Consider the following 21,637-nt stretch of genomic DNA (forward strand, 5'->3'; position numbering starts at 1 on the left):
ACCCCCCTCTGTGTCTCTGCTCACTACTTTGTTTATTTTACTTTCCCTCTCTCCAGCAACCTTACCAACTCAGCTCCTACCCAGACGGCCATGCACCATTGCAATCTCCGCTCTCTCTCTCCCATTACTCTCTCATCTTCTATCCTATCATCTCTTCCTTCTGCTAAATCCTTCTCTCCTGTCTCCTAATTCTGCCTCTTCAACCTTACTCTTGTCCCTTTCCGCATCCTTTGACTCTCACTGTCCCCTTTGCTCCTGACCATCTCGGCCCTCCACTCCTACTCTGTGACTGAGTGACTCACTGTGAGCTCATAGAATAGGGCTGCGGGCAGCTGAGCGGAAATGGAGGAAAACTAAACTTCCTGAGTACCTATCATCCTTCCTCTTTACCTTCTCTTGCTTTGTATGCCCTGCTAAAGCTGCTTTCTATCTCTCTACATTTCAAGCTTTTTTTTTTTTTAGATGTATCCTCTGCTTTTGACACAGCAGCATCCCATCCTCTTCTCAAGACTAGACGTCTCAGGCTCTGTACACTCTTGTATTGCATCCTACCTGGCAGGTCGCTCCGAGCAGATGACTTGGAGAGGATATGAGCCTGCACCACATGCTTTCACTACTGGTGTCCCCCAGGGCTCAGTTCTAGGCCCTCGTTTATCTATACACAAAGTCACTTATTGCGCAAGGTCTCTCCTATCATTGCTGTCGGATGACACTCAACTACTTTTCTCCTTCTCCCCTTCTGACAACACGCATCTCTGCGTGCCTGGCAGACTTTGTTGTCGGCTCACTACCTTAAGCTCAACCTCGACAAGACAGAGCTCCTCTTCCTCCCGGGTAAGGCCTGCCAGCTGTAAGACCTCTCCATCACGGTTGACAACTCGGTATCCCCCTCCCAGAGTTCAAAGAAACTTGGCATGACCCTGGACAACACCCTGTCATTCTCTGCAAAAATCAAAGCAGTGATTCATGCTCTACAACATCCATAGCGTATGACCCTTCCTCACACAGGAAGCGGCGCAGGTCCTAATCCAGGCTCGTGTCATCAACCTTCTCGAATTCTCCCATGTCGCCCCGCTCCTCCGCTTACATCCACTACAAGACTATGGTGCTTTCCTATGGAGCAGCAAGGGGAACTGCTCCTCCCTACCTTCAGGCTATGCTCAAACCCTACACCGCAACACACGCACTCGGCTATGCTCAAACCCTATGGGTGTCAGCTCCTGCTCAGCCCAGTCAAAGCTCTTCTCTGTCCTGGCACCCCAATGGTGGAACCAGCTTCCTCTTGAAGCTAGGACAGCAGAATCCCTTCCCACCTTCCGAAATGTCTAAAAACCTACCTCTTCAAACAGTATCTTAAATAAATCCCGGAGAACCCCACCGCCCACACACACACACAAAAAAAATCCAAGTAGTATTGACTTTACTGATAAGTACTTTATTGAAACGACTGTTATCAAGCTATCGTAAGGTGAATGTACTAATTGTAAGTCACTCTGGATAAGATTTGTATTAATCAAATTGTAGACCCATATACGATATCAAATATAAGTGAAACAAGTTTTCATATACAACATCTGTCTGTCCCGTCAGTGTCGTCAGTTGGAGGCAGTGTGCGACGAGATCCTGAACTGCAGTCCAGAGGCGCTCCTTACCCACACTGCCCAGCTGGAGAGTGTTGACCTGGTGCCTGTCTCCCCCGGCGACCACCTGGTAACTGGCCCACTGTCAATGTCAAAAATGTTAACCAACCAATCAGATCTGAGACCGGCTTTGGCTAACCAATCAACTGTTATTGGGCTCTGTCTGTTTCTTCCTTTACCTCTGCCACGTCTCCCTCTACCTTTTGGTTAGTCAGGTTGTTCAGAGACAGAGAAAATCAGAACACCTTCTATTGAGCGCCTCCTGCCTCTACCTTCTGTCTCTACCTCTATCTTACTAATCTGACATAAGTCCTTTAGGTCAGCCTGGTCGTCCTTTAGGGATGACTCATGTTGTCTCCATCTCTCTCTGCTCTACATTTCGAACTTATTACTTCTCTCACTCTCTGTCCTCCTTATTTCCCTTCTGTTTAATCATCCTCTCTGATAATTTCCTCAAACTTCTTGTACACTTTCCTCCAACTCTCACTCACTCTATGCAATTAGTCCTCACTCAACCTCCAGTGTTATACAGTGCCTTCTGAAAGTATTCAGACCCCTTCACATTTTCCACATTTTGTTACATTACAGCCTTATTCTAAAATGGATTAAAAAACATTTCCTCAGCAATCTACACACAATACCCCATAATGACAGTGACATTTTGTTTTTAAAAACAGAAATACCTTATTTACATAAGTATCCAGTCCCTTTGCTATGAGACTTTAAATTGAGCTCAGGTGCACCCTGTTTCCATTGATCATCCTTGAGACATTTCCATAACTTGATTGGAGTCCACCTGTGGTAAATGCAATTGATTGGACATTATATGGAAAGGCACACACCTGTCAAAGGTCCCACAGTTGACAGTGCATGTCAGAGCAAAAACCAAGCCACGAGGTCGAAGGAATTGTCCATAGAGCTCCGAGACAGGATTGTGTCGAGGCACAGATCTGGGAAAGGGTACCAAAAATATTTCTGCAGCATTGAAAGTCCCCAAGAACACAGTGGCCTCCATATTTAAATATTTTCTCCCCAATTTTGTGATTACGATCTTGTCTCATCGATGCAACTCCCCAACGGGCTCGGGAGAGGCGAAGGTCGAGTCATGCGTCCTCCGAAACATGACCCGCCATGTTCGCTTAACCCTGAAGCCAGCTGCACCAATGTGTCGGAGGAAACACCGTTCAACTGACGACCGAAGTCAGCCTGCCGGCTCGGCCCGCTATAAGGAGTCGCTACAGCGCAATGAGCCAAGTAAAGCCCCACCGTCCAAACCTTTCCCTAACCCAGATGACGCTGCGCCAATTGTGCACCACCCTATGGGACTCCCGGTCATGGCTGGTTATAACACAGCCTGGCATCGAACCCTAGGCGTTAGTGACGCTGCAGCACTGCGATGCGGTGCCTTAGACCGCTGCACCGCCCGGGAGGCTTTTTGCCTCCATAATTCTTAAATGGATGAAGTTTCAAAGCACCAAGATTCTTCCTAGAGCTGTCCGCCCGGCCAAACTGAACAATTGGGGGAGAAGGGCCTTGGTCAGGGAGGTGACCAAGAACCGGATGGTCACTCTGTCAGAACTCTAGAGTTCCTCTGTGGAGATGGTAGAACCTTCCAGAAGCACAACCATCTCTGCAGCACTCCACCAATCAAGCCTTTATGGTAGAGTGGTGAGACTGAAGCCGTTTTCCAAAAGACACCTGAAGACTCTCAGACCATGAGAAACAAAATGATCTGGTCTGATGAAGCCAACTCTTTGGCCTTAATGCCAAGCGTCACGTCTGGAGGAAACCTGGCATTCATCCCTGTGGTGGCAGCATCATGCTGTGGGGATGTTGTTCAGCGGCAGGGACTGGGAGACTAGTCAGGATCGAGGCAAAGATGAACAGAGCAAAGTACATCAAAATCCTTGATGAAAACCTGCTCAGGACCTCCGACTGGGGCGAAGGTTCACCTTCCAACAGGACAACGACCCTAAGCACACAGCCAAGACAACGCAGGAGTGGCTTCGGGACAAGTCTCTGAATGTCCTCGAGTGGCCCAGGCATAGCCTTGACTTGAACCCGATCTAACATTTCTGGAGAGACCTGAAAATAGCTGTGCAGCACCACTCCCCATCCAACCTGACAGAGCTTCAGAGGATCTGCCGAGACGAATGGTAGATTCTCCCCAAATACAGGTGTGCCAAGCTTGTAGCGTCATACCCAAGAAGACTCAATGCGGTAATCGCTGCCAAAGGTGCTTCAACAAAAAGTACAGAATAGGGTCTGAATACTTATGTAAATGTAATATTTCATTTTTTAGCAAAAATGTCTAAACTGTTTTTTCTTTGTCGTTATGGGGTATTGTGTGTAGATTGATGAGGAGGGGAAATGATTTAATCACTTTTAGAATAAGGCTGTAACGTAACAAAATGTGGAAAAAGTCAAGGGGTCTGAATACTTTCCGAAGGCACTGTAGGTGTCCACTTTTGTCTTTGCTGTTCCATTTTCTCTCGCTCTGACTCAGTTTTTCATTGTCACTCCGTCATGTTTCACCAACACCCCACTTTTTTTTATTTTATATTCCCTGGTTCTCTTTCTGTTCACATTTTCAGTTTCCTTCCTCTGACATTTTCGTAGTGCTATAGCATTGTGCAAAGTTATTGCCATGGAGACAGCACAACCCAAGACACATACTGAGTGTGACATATTTCGAGTTTACATGAGGGGAAGAAGGCTCATTTCCCGCTCTGCAAGAAAAAAAAAAAAGCTTAAGTTAGAAATGTATATTCTTATAAATTATACTTACTTATAATGAGGATTAAAGCGTTGACCTTTCATCAAAATGGTGAAAACCAATGGACAAGCACCTAGGAAAACATATTTCAAGTTATGTAAAGAAACAATATCAATATCTTACCGATTTGCCCGTTTCATGTGCTCAAGTAAACTGAAAAGGTGGAAATCGGTTAATTCTCCCCATTTAGTTAACCATTGGAGGAAGATTATGGACCTATACTCCCCCAAGTCTAGTCAGTTTACCGTTGGTGCGATGTGACCTGTCAAAGAGTGATTGGTTAGAATGGATCATTGGTATTAGAACTTGGCTGGCATAGAGGATTTACTGCAGTCTGGTGCATGTCACATTGCACTGCAGTGATTTTAAAACCCTGTTGTGTTAAATCCACAGTCAGAAGAATCTCATAGAAAATGAATATAGAATTTCTTTAAAAATCAAAAATGTTGATCATGAGACACCGAATATAGAAGCTCTATGATTGATCTGCTCTAGCTGCCCAACAGTCTCTTTCTCACCCAGATCTGGGTTCAGATAGTATCTGTATTCTTTCCCGTCCTTTTCATTTTTGGTTGAGCCTGCCTGGAGTGACAAATCTGCAGTTTTGCAACTTCCATTGGTTCCTTCACGCCAGGCAAGCTCAATTAAGCGCAGCTAAAGCACCTGAAAAAAAACATATGGGTTGTTCCACCAAATCAGTACCTTTTCACACCAATATAGAATTGTATATGTCAGTTTTTTTAAATGAAGTGCCCTTTTTAATATAGACCACATGGAAAATTCAATAAATAGATTTTCTACATGAAAAAATACTTCCTAAAGTGAAAAATTCAGCATTTTGACATGTCCCTCTGTGCACCTTCTGTGACTTCTAGGAAGATTTTAACCCGCTTAACCCCAACATTTCGGCAAGTTTTCACCAACATTGTAAGCCCCTCGTTATTGTTTTGCTTTGCCAGTCATTTCTGAAGATTATTATTTATTTCATGTGATTATAATCACATGAAATGCCTGTCCCTAATTTCAAGGTCAACCCTGTTACGTGAATTAAACTTTCATTTTAATGTGGGGAAAACTATTCCTTTTTAAATATATTTTTCAAATGAAACATTTAACTTCTAATAGTCAAATCAAGTGTTAAAGCAGGTGAACTCTTTTTGGTCATTTTCTCGTGTTTTGTGGCGGAAAACTGAGCGGGTTGAGCATAACACGTCCAACCCTGTTACCCATAGATAGATAGATAGTAGGTATGTGCATTGTTGTGGAATTTCTTACACAGGGACACTCAAAGTCAATCATTCTGTTTATTGTCAGCGTGCTGGAGAGGTTCCAACCAACTCAATGCACCATAGTACACATGTCAATCAGGAGCTCTGCCGGGGCAGTCCCAGAGGTTGTCTTATATATGGCTATACACAGACAAGTTATATTTGCATGATTTAGCATATTTAATTAATCATTACCATTTTGTTTCATAACATGTGACAAACCAATAGCTCACGAGGCTTCTTCTCTCTAAGCTGAGACCTTCAAACTGAGATATCTTTCATTCTCAAAACAAGGTCTGGGCGTACTGCCAAATTGCAGGTACTTATAGTGAGGATTCAGCCACATGCATGAACACAGAAATTGGTTTATTGAACAGCACGTGAATAGAACATAGGAATGCGTTATAAGAAAAGCACAAACATTAAAATTCCCATTACGTTCCGTCCTCTTATCACTTGTGTGATAATAATCATTTTATTTTAATGTAAGAGTTTAGATTTTAGCTTCTATATCAAAATATTCTATACAAGGTAGGGAACTCAACACAAAAAAACCAGACAATTCATAATTTCAAACCCTTCATTCTGGGTTGTACAATCAAATTAGTATGGTAATACTGTAATCATAATAACGGTTATATTTCTATTAATGGGAGTGAGTATCAAATGCACTTACATTCTCAAGGGATCTGTAGATTCAGAGGTGAATACATCTTTGTGTTAACCATTGTTTCCATATCTCTTACCACAATCGGGTTGGATTGTCATGTTTTTTCACTAACTGTCCCTGGGACATCAACTTAGTCAAAATATAAAACCCAGTTGTTTAACAATTCTGCTAAGACTTTCAAAAGGTTGGTGCTTGCTTATCAGCTCAGTGTTCCACATAATGTAAACAGGTTAAGGGTTTAGATGACCTTACCCTCAACTTGTTAAAATGAAAAAAATCCTTCAATCATTACTCATCGTCCGTATCTGCAGGGGGAAATAGGAGCTCATCCAGAGTAGGCAGCTCATTAGTTTCATCATCCTCTGGAGGAGCAGAAAACATGATAGCTGCTGAAATCTTATCAGCCAGAGAGGCACCGATCGCCTTACAGCATGTTAATAACATTTCACAGGGAAGAGAGAGAACACGTTATAAGTTTCACACCAACCTTGATAAGAATGAGGTTGGGGCATGGTTAGTCCAAGCCTCACCTTTCCAAATCATAATTATAACGATTGATAAATTATCAAACCCAAATTTAGAATGACAGTCCTTAGTGCTTCACGTTGGTTCTATTGCTTTCATTTAAGAACCTCAACTTGGCACACCAATACTGACAGAATGTGCATTTACATTGACATACAGTATATTCATCTTATATTTCTTGCATTAACTTTTCTCATCACTTGTGGTAATGATAGATTGGTATCTCAATGCGTTCTTAGTCTAAATTACTATACATTTCAGTGTGCAGACCTCCACAATCAACCTGATACCCCAAATAAACAATTTTGGATAAGCCTAAATCAATTACGGGCACTGTTGACCAAGGGCACTCGTCCTTCCTGCCATTTCTTCATGTTCTTCTTCAGAAAGGGTTTCAGTTCGTCCTTTTAATGGCACATGTTCAAAGTGGATGGCCCTTGATAATGTCTCTCACCTGAGCCGCCACTATCCTTTACAGTCCATTATGTCTTTGTCCATTTTCCTACCAGTACACCAGCAGCATGAGAGACGTTTGGACTGGATCTCTCTCCAAGGACCCATGTTGCACTCCTGAGAGAAAAAGCATGAGAGAAAAGACAGTTGATAGCTTCGACTGGATGCTGTGTACAGGTTGCTGGCTCGGTAGAAGTGGTGAAGGACCATTTTGAATGCCATTGTCGCCATTACTTCAGCCGGTTAGAGGGTGTGTTGAGGTTCACATTGTTCTTGGTCAAATTATCTTCCATGCATCTAAATACCATCTATGGTCACCTTCGCCATAAACTCGAGAGAGGACAGACCAGAACAACAGTAGTTGAGGGCATTTCTAATTTACTGTATGACAAATTATTATTACTATCTGATTCAGGAAATCCAGACTTCCTAAAACAAATGTAAAAGAGAATAACACCACACAGCTGAAACCATCCCCCCCCCCCCCCCCCCCCCCCCCCACCATCCCCCAATTGGCTTATACTCCCTGATCATCTTGGCAATCTCACTGCAGAGTTACAGGTCAGGGAGTCAGAGGGCTAATTGGATCTGGATTTTGATTTTTTTCTCAGGTTTTTGCCTGCCATATGAGTTCTGTTATACTCACAGACATCATTCAAACAGTTTTAGAAACTTCAGTGTTTTCTATCCAAATCTACTAATAATATGCATATCTTTAGCCTCTGAGCCCGAGTAGCAGGCCATTTACTGTTCCGCAAAAAGCTTATCTTAAATCACAAACAACAGATGACTTAAACACGAGAGCAGTGGACCAAGCCTTGAAGAGTGAGTGGCCTCTAATTTTAAGTCGCAATGCTCAATCCCTCTGTCTTACTTCTTCAAATGACTAAAATATTGGATTGCTATCTGAAAGCCATTTACCATTCACTTTGGTACTTTCATTAGTCTCCATAATCTGTTTACTTCAACCTTGACTCCCTTCTTCCCAATAGGAAGACCTTCTCAATCTACTACGTATATACATGGCGCACTCTCAAACAACATTCTGCTTTTCCCACTATTGCAAGGTTTAAAACAAAACAAAACAAACATGATACTTTTCTCCATATTGGAAGGCATTGTTTCATTTTACTATACCTTCAAAAAGTTAGTCTATTTTATTACTAATATATGTTGGATATTCACTTTCTGCTTCAATATTAATTACATGTCTATTATTTTAAGATTCATATGTAATGCCTTGGAGGGATCAATATGTATTAACTTGGTTAGCACTGTCTCAGTTCCCAGTAGATGGCATGCTGTCCATACTAAGTCTCTACCTAGCACTTTAAACAGTTGAGTAGGTGAATACAGAAAATCATTGGTTCTATTTAACAGGGTATGGGCTTATTTCAAAATGCATTACCAGGGTGGAGGAAATCTTCTAAACGTTTATAGTTGATTAGGGGTAAATCAAGTCCCGCACAATGCTTTAACCTTATCATACCTCAAATGATCCATAAAGGAACCCCTCTGAACATTTCTCACAATACTTTTTTACACCACTATAAAAATAATATTTTACAACTTGCACATCCACACGTATGTCTACGTGTGGATGTGCAAGTTGTAAAATATTATTTTTCTATTCTTTCTTCTTCAGATCATCATAATAACCTATTATACTCAATATTATGTTACTTTAACTCTAGTTAACTTTTGTGGTACATCACAAATTCCTCCTTTAGGCTAGGGTTCTATTCATACAGGGGTTTAGATATTTTATCACTAGTTCTATTTAACAGCATATTCGGAATTAGTTATCTTCTTTCATATCTCCATACATAACTCCACTGATGAGTCAAGTTATCCTCATGTAATCTAAAGTCATGTTAACCTCAGACATGTTATCCTCGTTACGAACGAGAGACATTTTACATGTTACATTTCTGAGACGTTATCTCTACCTTTTTAGATCCTACAGCTGTGTTGGACAGACCCCTAGATAACGTTATGATCAACTCCCACACAACTGGAAAACGCAGCTCACATTCACTCCATATTCACACTGGAGCTAGTCCCCTGACAGCTCTCAATCACTCAATTCTTAATAGCTAAATTTCAATCCATGTATTATCCAAATTTCAATCAGCTCTTGTTATCCAAATATCAATATTTCAGTTTATTCCATATCTCACAATCACACAACTTTCACTTAGTACTATTCCCAAACACACTCGGTAATCTCCTCATTACCCCATGTGCATCGTCAATGATTCTCTCCTGTCATTACTTGCTGTGATCCATATGGATCATCAACGGTTCTCTTGCCGCTACCTGCTATACATATAAATAACACCCCGTATTCAAAAATACCTTGTTATTTTGTAGTGGCTGCAGACAACAAAGACATGTCTTCTAAATGCCTACAGACAGCTCTCAGCGGGGCTTTCCATGGTACCGTTACGCCCTTGCTCTAGTCTTCTCATACAACTAGTGAATAGTCTTCTCTCTATAAGACTATGTGTACCTTTTTATGCGTTACAGGCCTTGATTTAAAATATATATTATACAGATTCATATAAATTGACTTACTGAAATCAGTTGCCGTCCCTCAATTGTTCGCGGATGATGCGTCTCCTCCTGGGCAGCTCACAGTAAGGGTCTGTTCTGGGCGGGTCTCGTCTTTTGGTCAGGCGGGAATTTCCCTCAGACTTCAAAAAATGCGCCCCCGGTTTTCCTCGCAGACCCCCACTGGAAAGCTCAGCAGGCAGAATCAATCATCCTGTTTGTTGACGCCAAATTGTTGTGGAAATTCTTACACAGGGACACTCAGTCAATCATCCTGTTTATTGTCAGCGTGCTAGAGAGGTTCCAATCAACTCAATGCACCATAGTACACACGTCTATCAGGAGCTCTGCCGGGGCAGTCCCAGCAGTTGTCTTATATACGGCTATACACAGACAAGTTATATTTGCATGATTTAGCATAATTAATTCATCATTACCGTTTTGTTTCATTCATGTGACCGACCAATACTGGTTCATAACATGTGACAGACCAATACCTCACGAGTCTTCTCTCTAAACTGAGACCTTGAAACAGATCTTTCGCTCTCAAAACAAGGTCTGGGCGTACTGCCAAATTGCAGCTGCTGATAGTGAGGATTCGTTCAGTCAGCCACTTGCATGAACACAGAAATTGGTTTGAAAATTCCCAATACAGCATCTTTCACTTTCAAGACGATTTGATACGTATCTGATACAGGAATGATCCGTTTTAGTTTTAAACAATTTGGTGCGATTCGGTTTGATTAGAGCACAGGTGTCAAACTCATTCCACGGAGGGCCGAGTGTCTGCGGGTTTTCGCTCCTCCCTTGTACTTGATTGATGAATTAACATCACTAATTAGTTAGGAACTCCCCACACCTGGTTGTCTAGGGCTTTATTGAAAGGAAAAACCAAAAACCTGCAGACACTCGGCCCTCCGTGGAATGAGTTTGACACCCCTGGATTAGAGGAACGAATTGATGCAATTCGATGCACTAACATTTGTTGCACAAACGCATACACATCTCAAGAGGGTGAATAAAACAAATCCGATAGTAAGTGCCAAATAAAGTAACAGGGTTGATCGTAACAGGGCAACGCACTCGTATCTTAAACACTATGCAAAAGTTACTAATTTGGTGGAACGACCCAAATAATACCCAGGTCTGTTCAAGTCTCATCTGACCATCATTATCATCTCTCCCTTCATTTTCAGTAAACAAGAGCTGGGCCATGTTCATTAGGCACTAAACGTAAGAAAACATACTGAAAGAGGGAAGGACTACCTGAACATGTCCAATAAGAACCGCTTGTCTTCGTTTCTATTGCAAAACGTTTTGCTACGTTGTACGCGCTAATGAATACAACCCTGGAGTCTGAGGGACCTGGCGGTGGCCTTTCAGATTCAGATCTATTTTCAAATCTGCTCCAGTCAATAAGTCATTATTAGAGGCATGTCTGCAAGCCCCAGGAATCATGTGATGTGTGTTGATCGTGGCTGGGCCGTGCATGATCATGATCCACACGGCTCCCCTTAGCGTACCTGCGCAAATATCAAACAGGACCCCAAGGGAGACATGACATGACATACAGGCAGATCACTATGAATCAGTGTGCACCTGTACATACATTAGAGCTAGAGTAGAATGACATAGGATTGGAGGTCTGATTGCTGTGTGAGACGTTGAATGACATCGGCACTGCAGTACTAGAAGGTATTGTGTTGTTGTGGCAGGTTGATGGATGATGGGCGATTTAACTGTAGTACTGACATCAGATTAGCTGGCCACATAACACAGGGAGTTTCTCCTTATCTAGCTATCTTGTTTTTTTTTCTTCATTTTTTTTCATTCTGTCTTTCTTTTAATGTTTTTTACATTACCATGCTGTCTCCCTTCCAGGGCATTGAGATAACGTCCACTGGCTCCAGTAATCACTACATCACCGGCACCACCTCAGAGGTCAGACTCTTTATTCTCCTCTTCCCCCCCTCTCAACCCCGTCCTTCAGAGCCCAATGCCATGGGCTCTTACCAAACATTGTCATATAAATGCACTTTACTTTAAACAAACCCCATAGGACTAATGGTTTGCATTACCTTGACATTTAGAAGGTCTGCTGTACTGTGTGGGTGGGAGGGTGTACAATCGGGTCTGAAATGACTGATACCCTTGAAAAAGATGAGCAATAAGGACTGTATAAAATTATTCAAATACTGAGCTATATTGTATGCTAAGAAAATTGGGAAATTATATACTTTTATGCTAATACAATTGCTAAGAGAAAGCGATTTTGTTTAGCAAAATTGTTGACCACCCAAAGATTCCTATAAATCAAGTGGTCATAAGTTTAGTATTTGGTTCCACATTTGTAGCACAAAATGACTACGGTACATCAAGCTTGTGACTACAAACTTGTTGCATGCATTTGCAGTTCATTTTGATTGTGTTTCAGAATGTTTTCTGCCCAATATTAAATACTTGGTAAATAATGTATTGTCATTTTGGAGTCAATTTTATTTGAAATAAGAATATGTTTCTAAACACTTCTACGTTTTGATGTGGATGCTACCAGGATTACAGATACCCCCAAGATAATAGCAGACATTCTAACCTCCCCTGTAATTGGTAATGGTATGAGGTTAGCATGTCTTGGGGGTATCTGTAATCATGGTAGCATCCACATTAATGTAGAAGTTTATTTACAGTAAAATGTACTCTAAAATGACACAATACATTACCATTATTTTTATTGGGGACAAAATCATCTGAAACATAACCAAAACAAACTTCAAATACATCCAACAAGCTTGATTTAGTCATTGTGTGCTAGGAATATGGGACCAAATACTAAACTTTTGACAACATTTATTTACGGGAATCTTTAGGGGTGTCATTAGTTTTGACCCCTACTTTTTTGAGAAAAAAGTATTAACTGTTAAACAAAATCGCTTTCTCTGAGCAATTGTATTAGTATAATATAATTTCCCCCATTTTCTTGGTGCATACAATATAGCTCAGTATTTGAATTATTTATTTTTGCTCATCTTTATCAAGGGTGTCAGTAATTTAGTACCCGCCTTATACATTGTGTGTGTGTGTGTTTCTTTGTGTGCACTGTAGATTTCTAAATAACCATTAGTTAATCTAGCTAACATTAGTCTGCCATTCTGTAGAAGGACCGTTGCCAAGTGCAAGTACTCTGTTAAAACCACAAATATCAGTGGATTACCATGGTAGATAGAATCATCAGAATACATGGACCTCATGGCATCGGCTGTAAGCCAGTATAATGATACCACTATTCAGTATAAAGGCATAATGTTTATCACAAGCTGCTACAGTGGGAGGATTGTTCACACCGCTCTCGTCAAAAGTAGTCCGCTATAGGGAATCTGGTGCCGTTTGGGATCCAATGTGGTTGTAACTAATCCTACTGCGTTCGATACGTTATCTAGGTTGATTATTGGGGATTTAGTGTTGTGAAAGAGAACGCCGCTTTAATGGTCATTAGTGGAACGGCTCGCAAGTTAAGCATTTCCCCGTACGTGTGCGTGACAACTTGAATGGTCGTTCGTGAAATATCGAAGTGAAATGTCTTGCTTAATGATGATATTGACTGGTTGAAGCAGGTCACTTTTTGTGGCCAGGAGTTTTTCCCTGTCAGTTTAGGTGGTTCACATATGTACTCCGCCCTGACTTGGCTGTGTCTATTACAGTACATGTACAGAGACCTGAATGGAATGGCTGCAATGATTGTGATAGGCGGTTGTTTTTTCCGAACTTACTTGAATGCGCTAATTGTACGTTTCTCTGGATAAGCGCATCTGCTAAATGATACAAATGCACATATAAAATAGAATTCTGATCATTCCTAGGTGATAGGTGGTGCGGCAGGTAGCCTAGTTGGACTAGTAACCGAAAGGTTGCCAGATCGAATCCCCGAGCTGACAATGTAAAGAAAAATCTGTCGTTCTGCCCCTGAACAAGGAAGTTTAACCCACTGTTCCTAGGCTGTCATTGAAAATAAGAATTTGTTCTTAACTGACTTGCCTAGTTAAATAAAATCAATAAATAGGTTGGGGGCTTGGCTATTTTATTACTCTCCCAGTTAGATGAAGGCTTGCCAGGGAAAGGATCGAGGGAACCAAGCTTTAGTACAGGATGGTCTCTTCTCTGGGACAGCCTTGGATAGACATGTGTTTTTCCATGATGTCATGATCAGAATATAGACTGACTCCCCTGGCTACTGCTACTGGAGTCTATCTGAAGCACTCAGTGTGCATGTGCTGTTCTCTCTAGAATGCATACACAGTGCATGCACTTGTGCATGTACAGTATGCATGATTTAGTACACAAGCCCACTCAGGGTCAGAGGTTAAAAGTCTAAGTAAGCATTTCGCTGCTGTTTACGAAGCATGTGACAAAAAATATTTGATTTGATTACTCTTTTAAACCAATTAGGGTCAGACGTCAAATCCCGGCCATAATGTTACATCTGTCATACATCTATAGTAGTTTGTGTGTTTTAATTATTGGCTTGTGTATTTCAGTCACCCGCTGAGTTCTGTGAGAAGATACTGGCTGGGGACGAGGTGATCCAAGTCAATGACCAGATTGTGGTGAGTATTTTGTGTGCTTGTGTGTTACTTGGAACCAAGTCTGGTCTAGCCAAGCACAACTGTATATGAACTCCAACTCCCATGGTGCTCTGCATTGTCAGGTTGGCTGGAGCAGGAAGAACCTAGTGAAGAAACTGAAGGAGAACCCCGGTGGGGTGACGCTGGTCCTCAAGAAGGTCCCCGTGTCACTGAGAAGCAAAGAGACAGCCCAACAGCCCCCCTCGCCACAGGTAGGCTGCTGGAGTTCAGTGGGAAGCATACATTGCGTGCGTGCGTACATACATACATACATACATACATACATACACATTCACGAGGATGCACACACACACGTTTACACTCAGGCATGTACACACACCCACCCACCCACCAGCACCAGCACATACTGAACCAAGGAAACACATCCATTTAGACCTGTAGGCTTTCATAGAGCAGATTCCCTCTGGATAACCTCTGGTCACTTGGGTTTAACTGTTTGTTATCCCCACCTTCAAGCCTTCATGCTCTCACCCTGCCGACTGTCTTGTCTCTGTCTATACAGAAAAACAAATCACGGACAAATGCACACACACACACACACACATTTTTTCCCTCTCATACACACTCTTCTATCATGCACACACAGCTGACTACTCCGCCACCCCTCGTGACATGACTCAACGTGTTAAAGCCAGCCTGTGCTGTAGTCTGAACACTGAGACAGCGAGCCATGTCAGTCAGTCGTGTTTATTGACGCTTGCTCAGGGCCTGTGTGCATGTGTATGTGTGTGCGATACTCCAAACATAGAATTTTTATAATCCAATAATAATTATAAGCACATAAAACAATTTACTGGAATGGACAAATAATGGAATTCAGGTATTCAAATGTAAAAAAATATATATATCTTAGAATGCACTCCTATATAGATTTTCATACTATATCAGGTATTTAATATATTTTTTAAATATATTGTGTTAAAATAAAGGTATATGTACCTAATTTGCATAAAATGCACATGGTGTATTTGCATATATGAATATTAAAATAAAGGGGTGGAACAGGGCTGTAACCACCGACAACTTGTTCTCTCTACCCTACCTGCACTCAGCTGTGCTGTCTAGACTGCCTCATTAATTAGTGCTGTCACATTTTCTTGCATAATTTAACAAATGTGTCAATAGCACAATACCATTGGATTAAAAATCAACACGCTTGGCTCTAGATTATACCTATCGGAACATACTTTACATTGTTTGCGAGATCAGACGTAATATCACTGTAATCCGAGAGTTCATTTTCGGATGTTGCTTTCATTTCAGCGCATCTAATTAATGAACATTTCAACTATATTAAATTGTTGAAAAAATTCTAATCCACACTGTACACCCATCAAAATAGTTATCTTTCTTGTGATGTGTCTCGACAGTGCACTAAGTCCCCGATGAAGCTTTAGCATTCTTATAGATGCAACGGAAAGACAGTGTATTCCATTGAGCCCATTTCAGCCATTACCGGGGTGTGTTTGACAGGTCATTACAAACATTTCCACGGTCGTAAAGTGTGAAAAAGTCGCAGGAGTAAAATAAAAGCAATTAATCCAGCGAGATGTAAATGAGAAGTGGATTTTACACCCCTCAAACACAGGAAATATATGGCTGAAAAAGACAGATCCTCAGGTGGGCGGGGCAGGCGCGTTGCTTGTGTGTGAGTGGAGGCTGAAGACTAGGATTTTATGTGGATGATAAAAGCTGCCATTTGTCCTGTGGGTTTGGTCCACATGGCGCACTGTGGCTCAGCTCACGCACACACACACCGTATTAAAAGGAACTGAGCAGAGTTCACAACTTCACACCCTATCTCTTCATCTGAAGTGGGTGGGGGGGGTTCACATTTTCTGCTGGCTGGTTTTCAGAAAGAGGAAGAAGAGGAGGAGGAAGAAGAAGAGGGCAACCAGAAACACTCCCTATTTGAGAGAGTAGCAACCTCAGTCAGGTCCCTGTCATTCAGGTGAGTACACACACACCAGACATGAATGCTTCAGTACTTCTTCTGTGTGTATGTATATATGGTGCTGAAATACTCCATTTTACACAACCATTTGAACATATTTTTTGTCTGACGTGTCGGCGACAGGCAGCATGATTCTGTAATAGACCAATGGCTGCGGTCATGTTGCAAATGCAATTAAGGCTGTCATAGACTGTGTCATAGACTGTGTCATAGACTGTGTCATAGACTGTGTCATAGACTGTGTCATAGACTGTGTCATAGACTGTGTCATAGACTGTGTCATAGACTGTGTCATAGACTGTGTCATAGACTGTCATTGGCCATTTAATATTTGCCCACCCACAGAATACTGGAAACCAACAAAGGCCTGGTGCGTTAGAGCAATACATTTATGTTGTGTCCTGTGCTACTGATTTCCTATGGGGGTGTAGATGAATTCTGACGACTGATGAGTTTTTGTTGAAATTATATATCCAAATTTAATGGCACTTTATTAAAGGGGAAGTTTACCTTAAAATGAAAGTTTGTCAGTTGCTTTCATAATCTCCACAATGGTCTTGCATTGATATTAGTTCATATTCACCACCTCGAAAAAATACCCTAACATCATGTGTTGCATTTGTATTTCCTGCTTCAGGGTTCTATATCAATGCTATAGTTTTTGGCCCCTCCCACTCTTTTGTGTGCGTGTGGTGCGGTGCGTGTGTGAGTTTCTAAACCCAGAGGCCCAACATCCCATGACTTCCGGGAAAGCTTGCGAAGCCGACTGCAGACCAGATTGGGGTTTGAGAAGTGAAACATTCTTTCTTAAGTTGTTAATTTTCTCAATCTAAAGGCACAACCTAGATTCGAGCCAAGTAGCTCAACATGTTATTACGCCAACCTCGTGAAAGTGACAAACTGACACGTTTTCATTTTCGTCAAGAACAATTTCATATCGAAAGGAGTGCCTTTTGATTCGATGGCCTGCACATGTGCAGTTCGACCATTACACCCGAGGATGTGTTTCTGCGCATGAGCTTAGTCGCCATGACATCAACTACATGCGCAATGTTGAATTTCTATTAGAAGCCGTTTCTACATATCTTCATTCTAAACCATCTTTGGTGTTAGTGTGACTAAGTGGGCTCCCTCTTCCCCTCCATCCCATGTGTGGTGTGCAGGGGCTGACATATAGTGTTGTGGATGGATAGTGTGAGTGTGGTAAAGTGTGACCCCTCTACCTGTATGTAGGGCTGCAGTTCAAGGGCCAGTGGATATCCAGCCCATGGGCCAGGAGAAGTCGGAGCTGTCCAGCGACAGGGGATTGGACGGCAGCCTGACATACACCTTATGTCCCAGGGGATCCCAGGGGGACATCTCATACCTGTCATCAGGTCGGAACCATAGACATGACCATAAATGGTAGAAGGGTTCCCACTTGATGCTGAAAGGTCAAAGTTGGCTAAATTGTAAACATTTACGAAAACAAAATGTAGCTTTTTGGTCTATATTTAAGGTTAGGCATACGATTAGCAGTGTAGTTACGTTTAGGGTTAGGTTTAATATCCAATTTACAGAAGAGAAATTGTAGAACAACTAGCCTGGGCATCCGCCTTTGCAACTTGGCCAGACAGTGACGATCTGGTAGAACATAGGCCAATATGATGCTTTAGAAGGAATAGCCGAACTGGCATTACAGTAAATGGTAATAATAGTTACTTTTATTGATTCCTTTTGTCATTTGAACAAGCGTCACTATTTATTGTTCAAGTAAGTATCAGAAATAAGTACAGTTTGAAGTGGTTATCAGAAGACACCGCTTATCGCCATAACATGTTTCAGTAGATAGCCTACCAGGGCCCTGTTCAGTTGCTCTCGGCATCCAAAACCAGTTGGTAAAAAAAAACAAGAGAAAAACAGGGAAGAACATTGAAGAATTAAGCCAATAAAGGGAGGAATTTGTCCTTTTTGAAAACGTTTCAAAATATTTTTGCTACTGAACATGACACTAAATTCCAGCTAAAGTAAGACTGTTGGGGACAGAATGTTAGTTGTTGCTGTTAGTAGTGATCATAATTGTGCTGTGTTGTTGTATAAAAAGTGTTCTCACCTGTGTGTGTGTGCATGTGTGTGTCCTAGGAGAAGCCGAGGGTTTGGAGGGGTCCAGGTTCAGCCCCGGGCCGAACGGAAAGGGCTCTGCACCCTCCAGAAGTCCGTCCCCCCGGGTAATAGAACTAGGCAGAGCGAGCATCAGTTCCATCAGTTCCTGTCCTGAGATGGGCGGACACATGGTGAGAGAGAGACACACACTCCATTTTTTGGTGGTGGTTATGATGGCGATGAGGTTAGTTTCTGTAGTCACTCTCTACATGTGATGTTTTAATGGGTTACATTTGAGCTTTTTGGAAAGACCAGTTGGATAGACAATTACGTTTTTTTAGACTGAATTGAATTGAGGACAAGTTCTCTGCTGTTTTAATTTTAGGAGGATAAAGAACAAGAAATGGGGTCTACAAAAGGTAAGTTTGGGTTTTAAAAATCAGTTTTCCTTATTTATTTAGAGTACTTTACATGTACTGTACTTATTTTTGCAGCAGGTACTTTGTGTTACCATAACTTTGACACCCTCTCCCATCTAACCCCACCCCACCCCACACACCCCCCCCCCCCCCCCCCAGGCACGCGTAAAGCGATGAGCAGGCGGCGTGTGTCGTGCCGTGAGCTGAGTCGGCCCGAGTGTGACGGCTGGCTGTGGAAGAAGAGGAAGGAGAGCAGTGTGTTCATGACCCAGAAGTGGCAGCGCTTCTGGTTCGTCCTCAAGGGCCCCTCTCTCTATTGGTACACCAGTCAGCAGGTGAGGTCCTTTGTTTTATTTGTTATAAATATTAACTGTTCTATTAACTGTTTAATTGAATGTATTAACTGTTTTATTAGTTAGAACTATGTTACCGGTTTTAACCCAGTTGAGCCCCCTCAAAAAGGGTCAGGGGAAGAAAACACTTATACACAAACCTACACAATCATGTAAGGTGCTTTAATATTCCAGGACTTGATAACTGTTCAGGAGGGTGCATACAGAATTGTGTAGATTATATGGTATTGTGTAGAATAGGTAGGATTGTCTGTCATGAAGAAAATGTTGAGTCGTGGCAGCTTTATTCATAACATTTCTATGGAAAGGTTTCACTTCACTGAACATACCCCAAGTGAACACAGTCGTATAAGTTCGTTCATCTTATTGCGTTGACAGAGACAATGCACATGAATCGGCATTCTACGCCTCACGTCAATGTACAGTAAAAGTGCTTGTGTTAGCCATAAAAGTTCATTTTCATCTGAAGTCCTTGGACAGGCTACAGCAGATAATAGACAATGTGCTATTATATCATATTATACACTGTATCTCATTGGCAGGTTTATGCACATAATGTGATGGAGGCCCAATAATAACATGGCTCAAATAGTTGCATTTATCACTATGACTGATGGTATTATTGCATTTGGTTGTGGTTGCAAACGGTTCTGTTTTATCTAGCTCAACAGGTTTACACTGTGCAATGTGATTTGGCATTATCTGTATGTATTTTATGCCTGGTAATTGTGATAAGCATTGCCTCTTAGGAGGCAGTCCTTATCAAAATTGCCATGCGCAAAATATGTTAGAAAATATGTTTTTTCAACATCTTGTGCTCACTGGAATTGCAGTAGCCTGGTTAAAGTGGACTGAACACTCATAGGGTTCATTGTGGAGTAACCAGGCTATCATGGCTGCAGTAGTTGTGTTTGATTAACCTATTTCTTTCTTTGTAATCGTCAGGAGGAGAAAGCGGAGGGCCTGGTTAAGATCTCCAGCTACAACATAGAGGGCGCAGGAGAACACAAGAGGAAGTAGTGAGTATTCATGTCGGATGGAGTGTCTAGTGTGATAAGACAAGTTATTTAGGTGTGGCAGGTAGCCTAGTGGTTAGAGCGTTGGGCCAGTAACCGAAAAGGTGCTAGATCGAATCTCCGAGCTGACGAGGTAAAAATCTGTCGTTCTGCCCCTGAACCAGGCAGTTAACCCACTGTTCCAAGGCTGTCATTGTAAATAATAATTTGTTCTTAACTGACTTGCCTAGTTAAATAAAAATAACATGTAGGATTCACTGTTTGATGGTACCTGACCTACTGGAGTCCCATCTGGGTGTATGAAATCAGGCGCAATGGAATCATCCTAAATTTGAAAGTCCCATCCATCTGACACTCCAGACAGCCGCAAATTAAATATTTTGAATATTATTTTAAACCAGATTTGGACTTAACCCTTATATTATTAGATTGCAATGCAAGCCCAGTGTAATGTACATCAGCAAAAAAGGGAACTGCTATATACGTTTCCAAGAGTGCAGTGTTTCCCCTATATTCATTTAGCTGCCGCTACTCCAAAAAATATTATTTTGTTGAAAATAATTTTCTGAATGGTAAAACTTTTTCAGTGTATAAGCAATTAAAACCAGATATAAAGTATGTAGTAAAGATAATGGAGCCACATATTTTTTTTTTAAAGATCATCTTTGAAACTAACAATCACCAAAATAAACTTAGATAGTCCGGGAGAATCTAAAATATCAAAAATGTCATGAGGCACACATTGATTTTGTTATGTTTGAGTCACTCAGATAGCATAAGAACATGGCATAAGAACATGGCATAAGCCATGGCAAAATTGGAGAATTGCAGCACATTAGCTTTAAAACAGCTACACTTTGTCTCTGCAGCAAAGAGTAGGGCCTCTAAAAATGTTGGTCAGAGGCAAACACTGAAATGTCATATCTACCAACTACCATATCTACCATCAATTTAGCAGACCTTCTTACTAATACCATTCTGTTAAAGTGGGAATAAGTAGTAACATCCCCCATCTCTTATTGTAGGGGTAGCTAGTAAGCTAGCTAGCTTAGCGGTAGCTAGCGTAGTCATAACTTATTTTATTCATATTTTTCTTTGGGGGGTAGATCAGCTTTAATATTGCAGATATATTGTAGCTTCCATCAATGTAATTGTCTGTATAATTTCCAATCCCCCATTATATTTTTTGTAAATACATTGTACATGTATTTACATGCATTATACATATTTATTTTTTATATATTTTCCTTTATGTTCCCCTAAACCTACCACCCCTCCCCTAATTGGA

The 21,637-nt window shown here is 41.5% G+C and overlaps 1 protein-coding gene across 1 annotated transcript in view; it reads left to right on the forward strand.

Annotated features, from left to right (window-relative positions):
• Positions 1-21,637, forward strand: part of LOC120023514 (CNK3/IPCEF1 fusion protein-like) — a 71,313-nt gene that overhangs the window by 25,155 nt on the left and 24,521 nt on the right. The window contains exons 6-15 of the mRNA XM_038967539.1: positions 1,591-1,710; positions 11,767-11,826; positions 14,418-14,486; positions 14,588-14,716; positions 16,382-16,476; positions 17,713-17,855; positions 18,601-18,752; positions 18,947-18,980; positions 19,140-19,315; positions 20,279-20,352. Coding sequence (XP_038823467.1) covers positions 1,591-1,710; positions 11,767-11,826; positions 14,418-14,486; positions 14,588-14,716; positions 16,382-16,476; positions 17,713-17,855; positions 18,601-18,752; positions 18,947-18,980; positions 19,140-19,315; positions 20,279-20,352 — 1,052 coding nt within the window. The remainder of the gene's footprint in view (positions 1-1,590; positions 1,711-11,766; positions 11,827-14,417; positions 14,487-14,587; positions 14,717-16,381; positions 16,477-17,712; positions 17,856-18,600; positions 18,753-18,946; positions 18,981-19,139; positions 19,316-20,278; positions 20,353-21,637) is intronic.

This window comes from Salvelinus namaycush, chromosome 28 (assembly GCF_016432855.1).
Source record: "Salvelinus namaycush isolate Seneca chromosome 28, SaNama_1.0, whole genome shotgun sequence".
NCBI classification, from domain to species: Eukaryota; Metazoa; Chordata; class Actinopteri; order Salmoniformes; family Salmonidae; genus Salvelinus; species Salvelinus namaycush.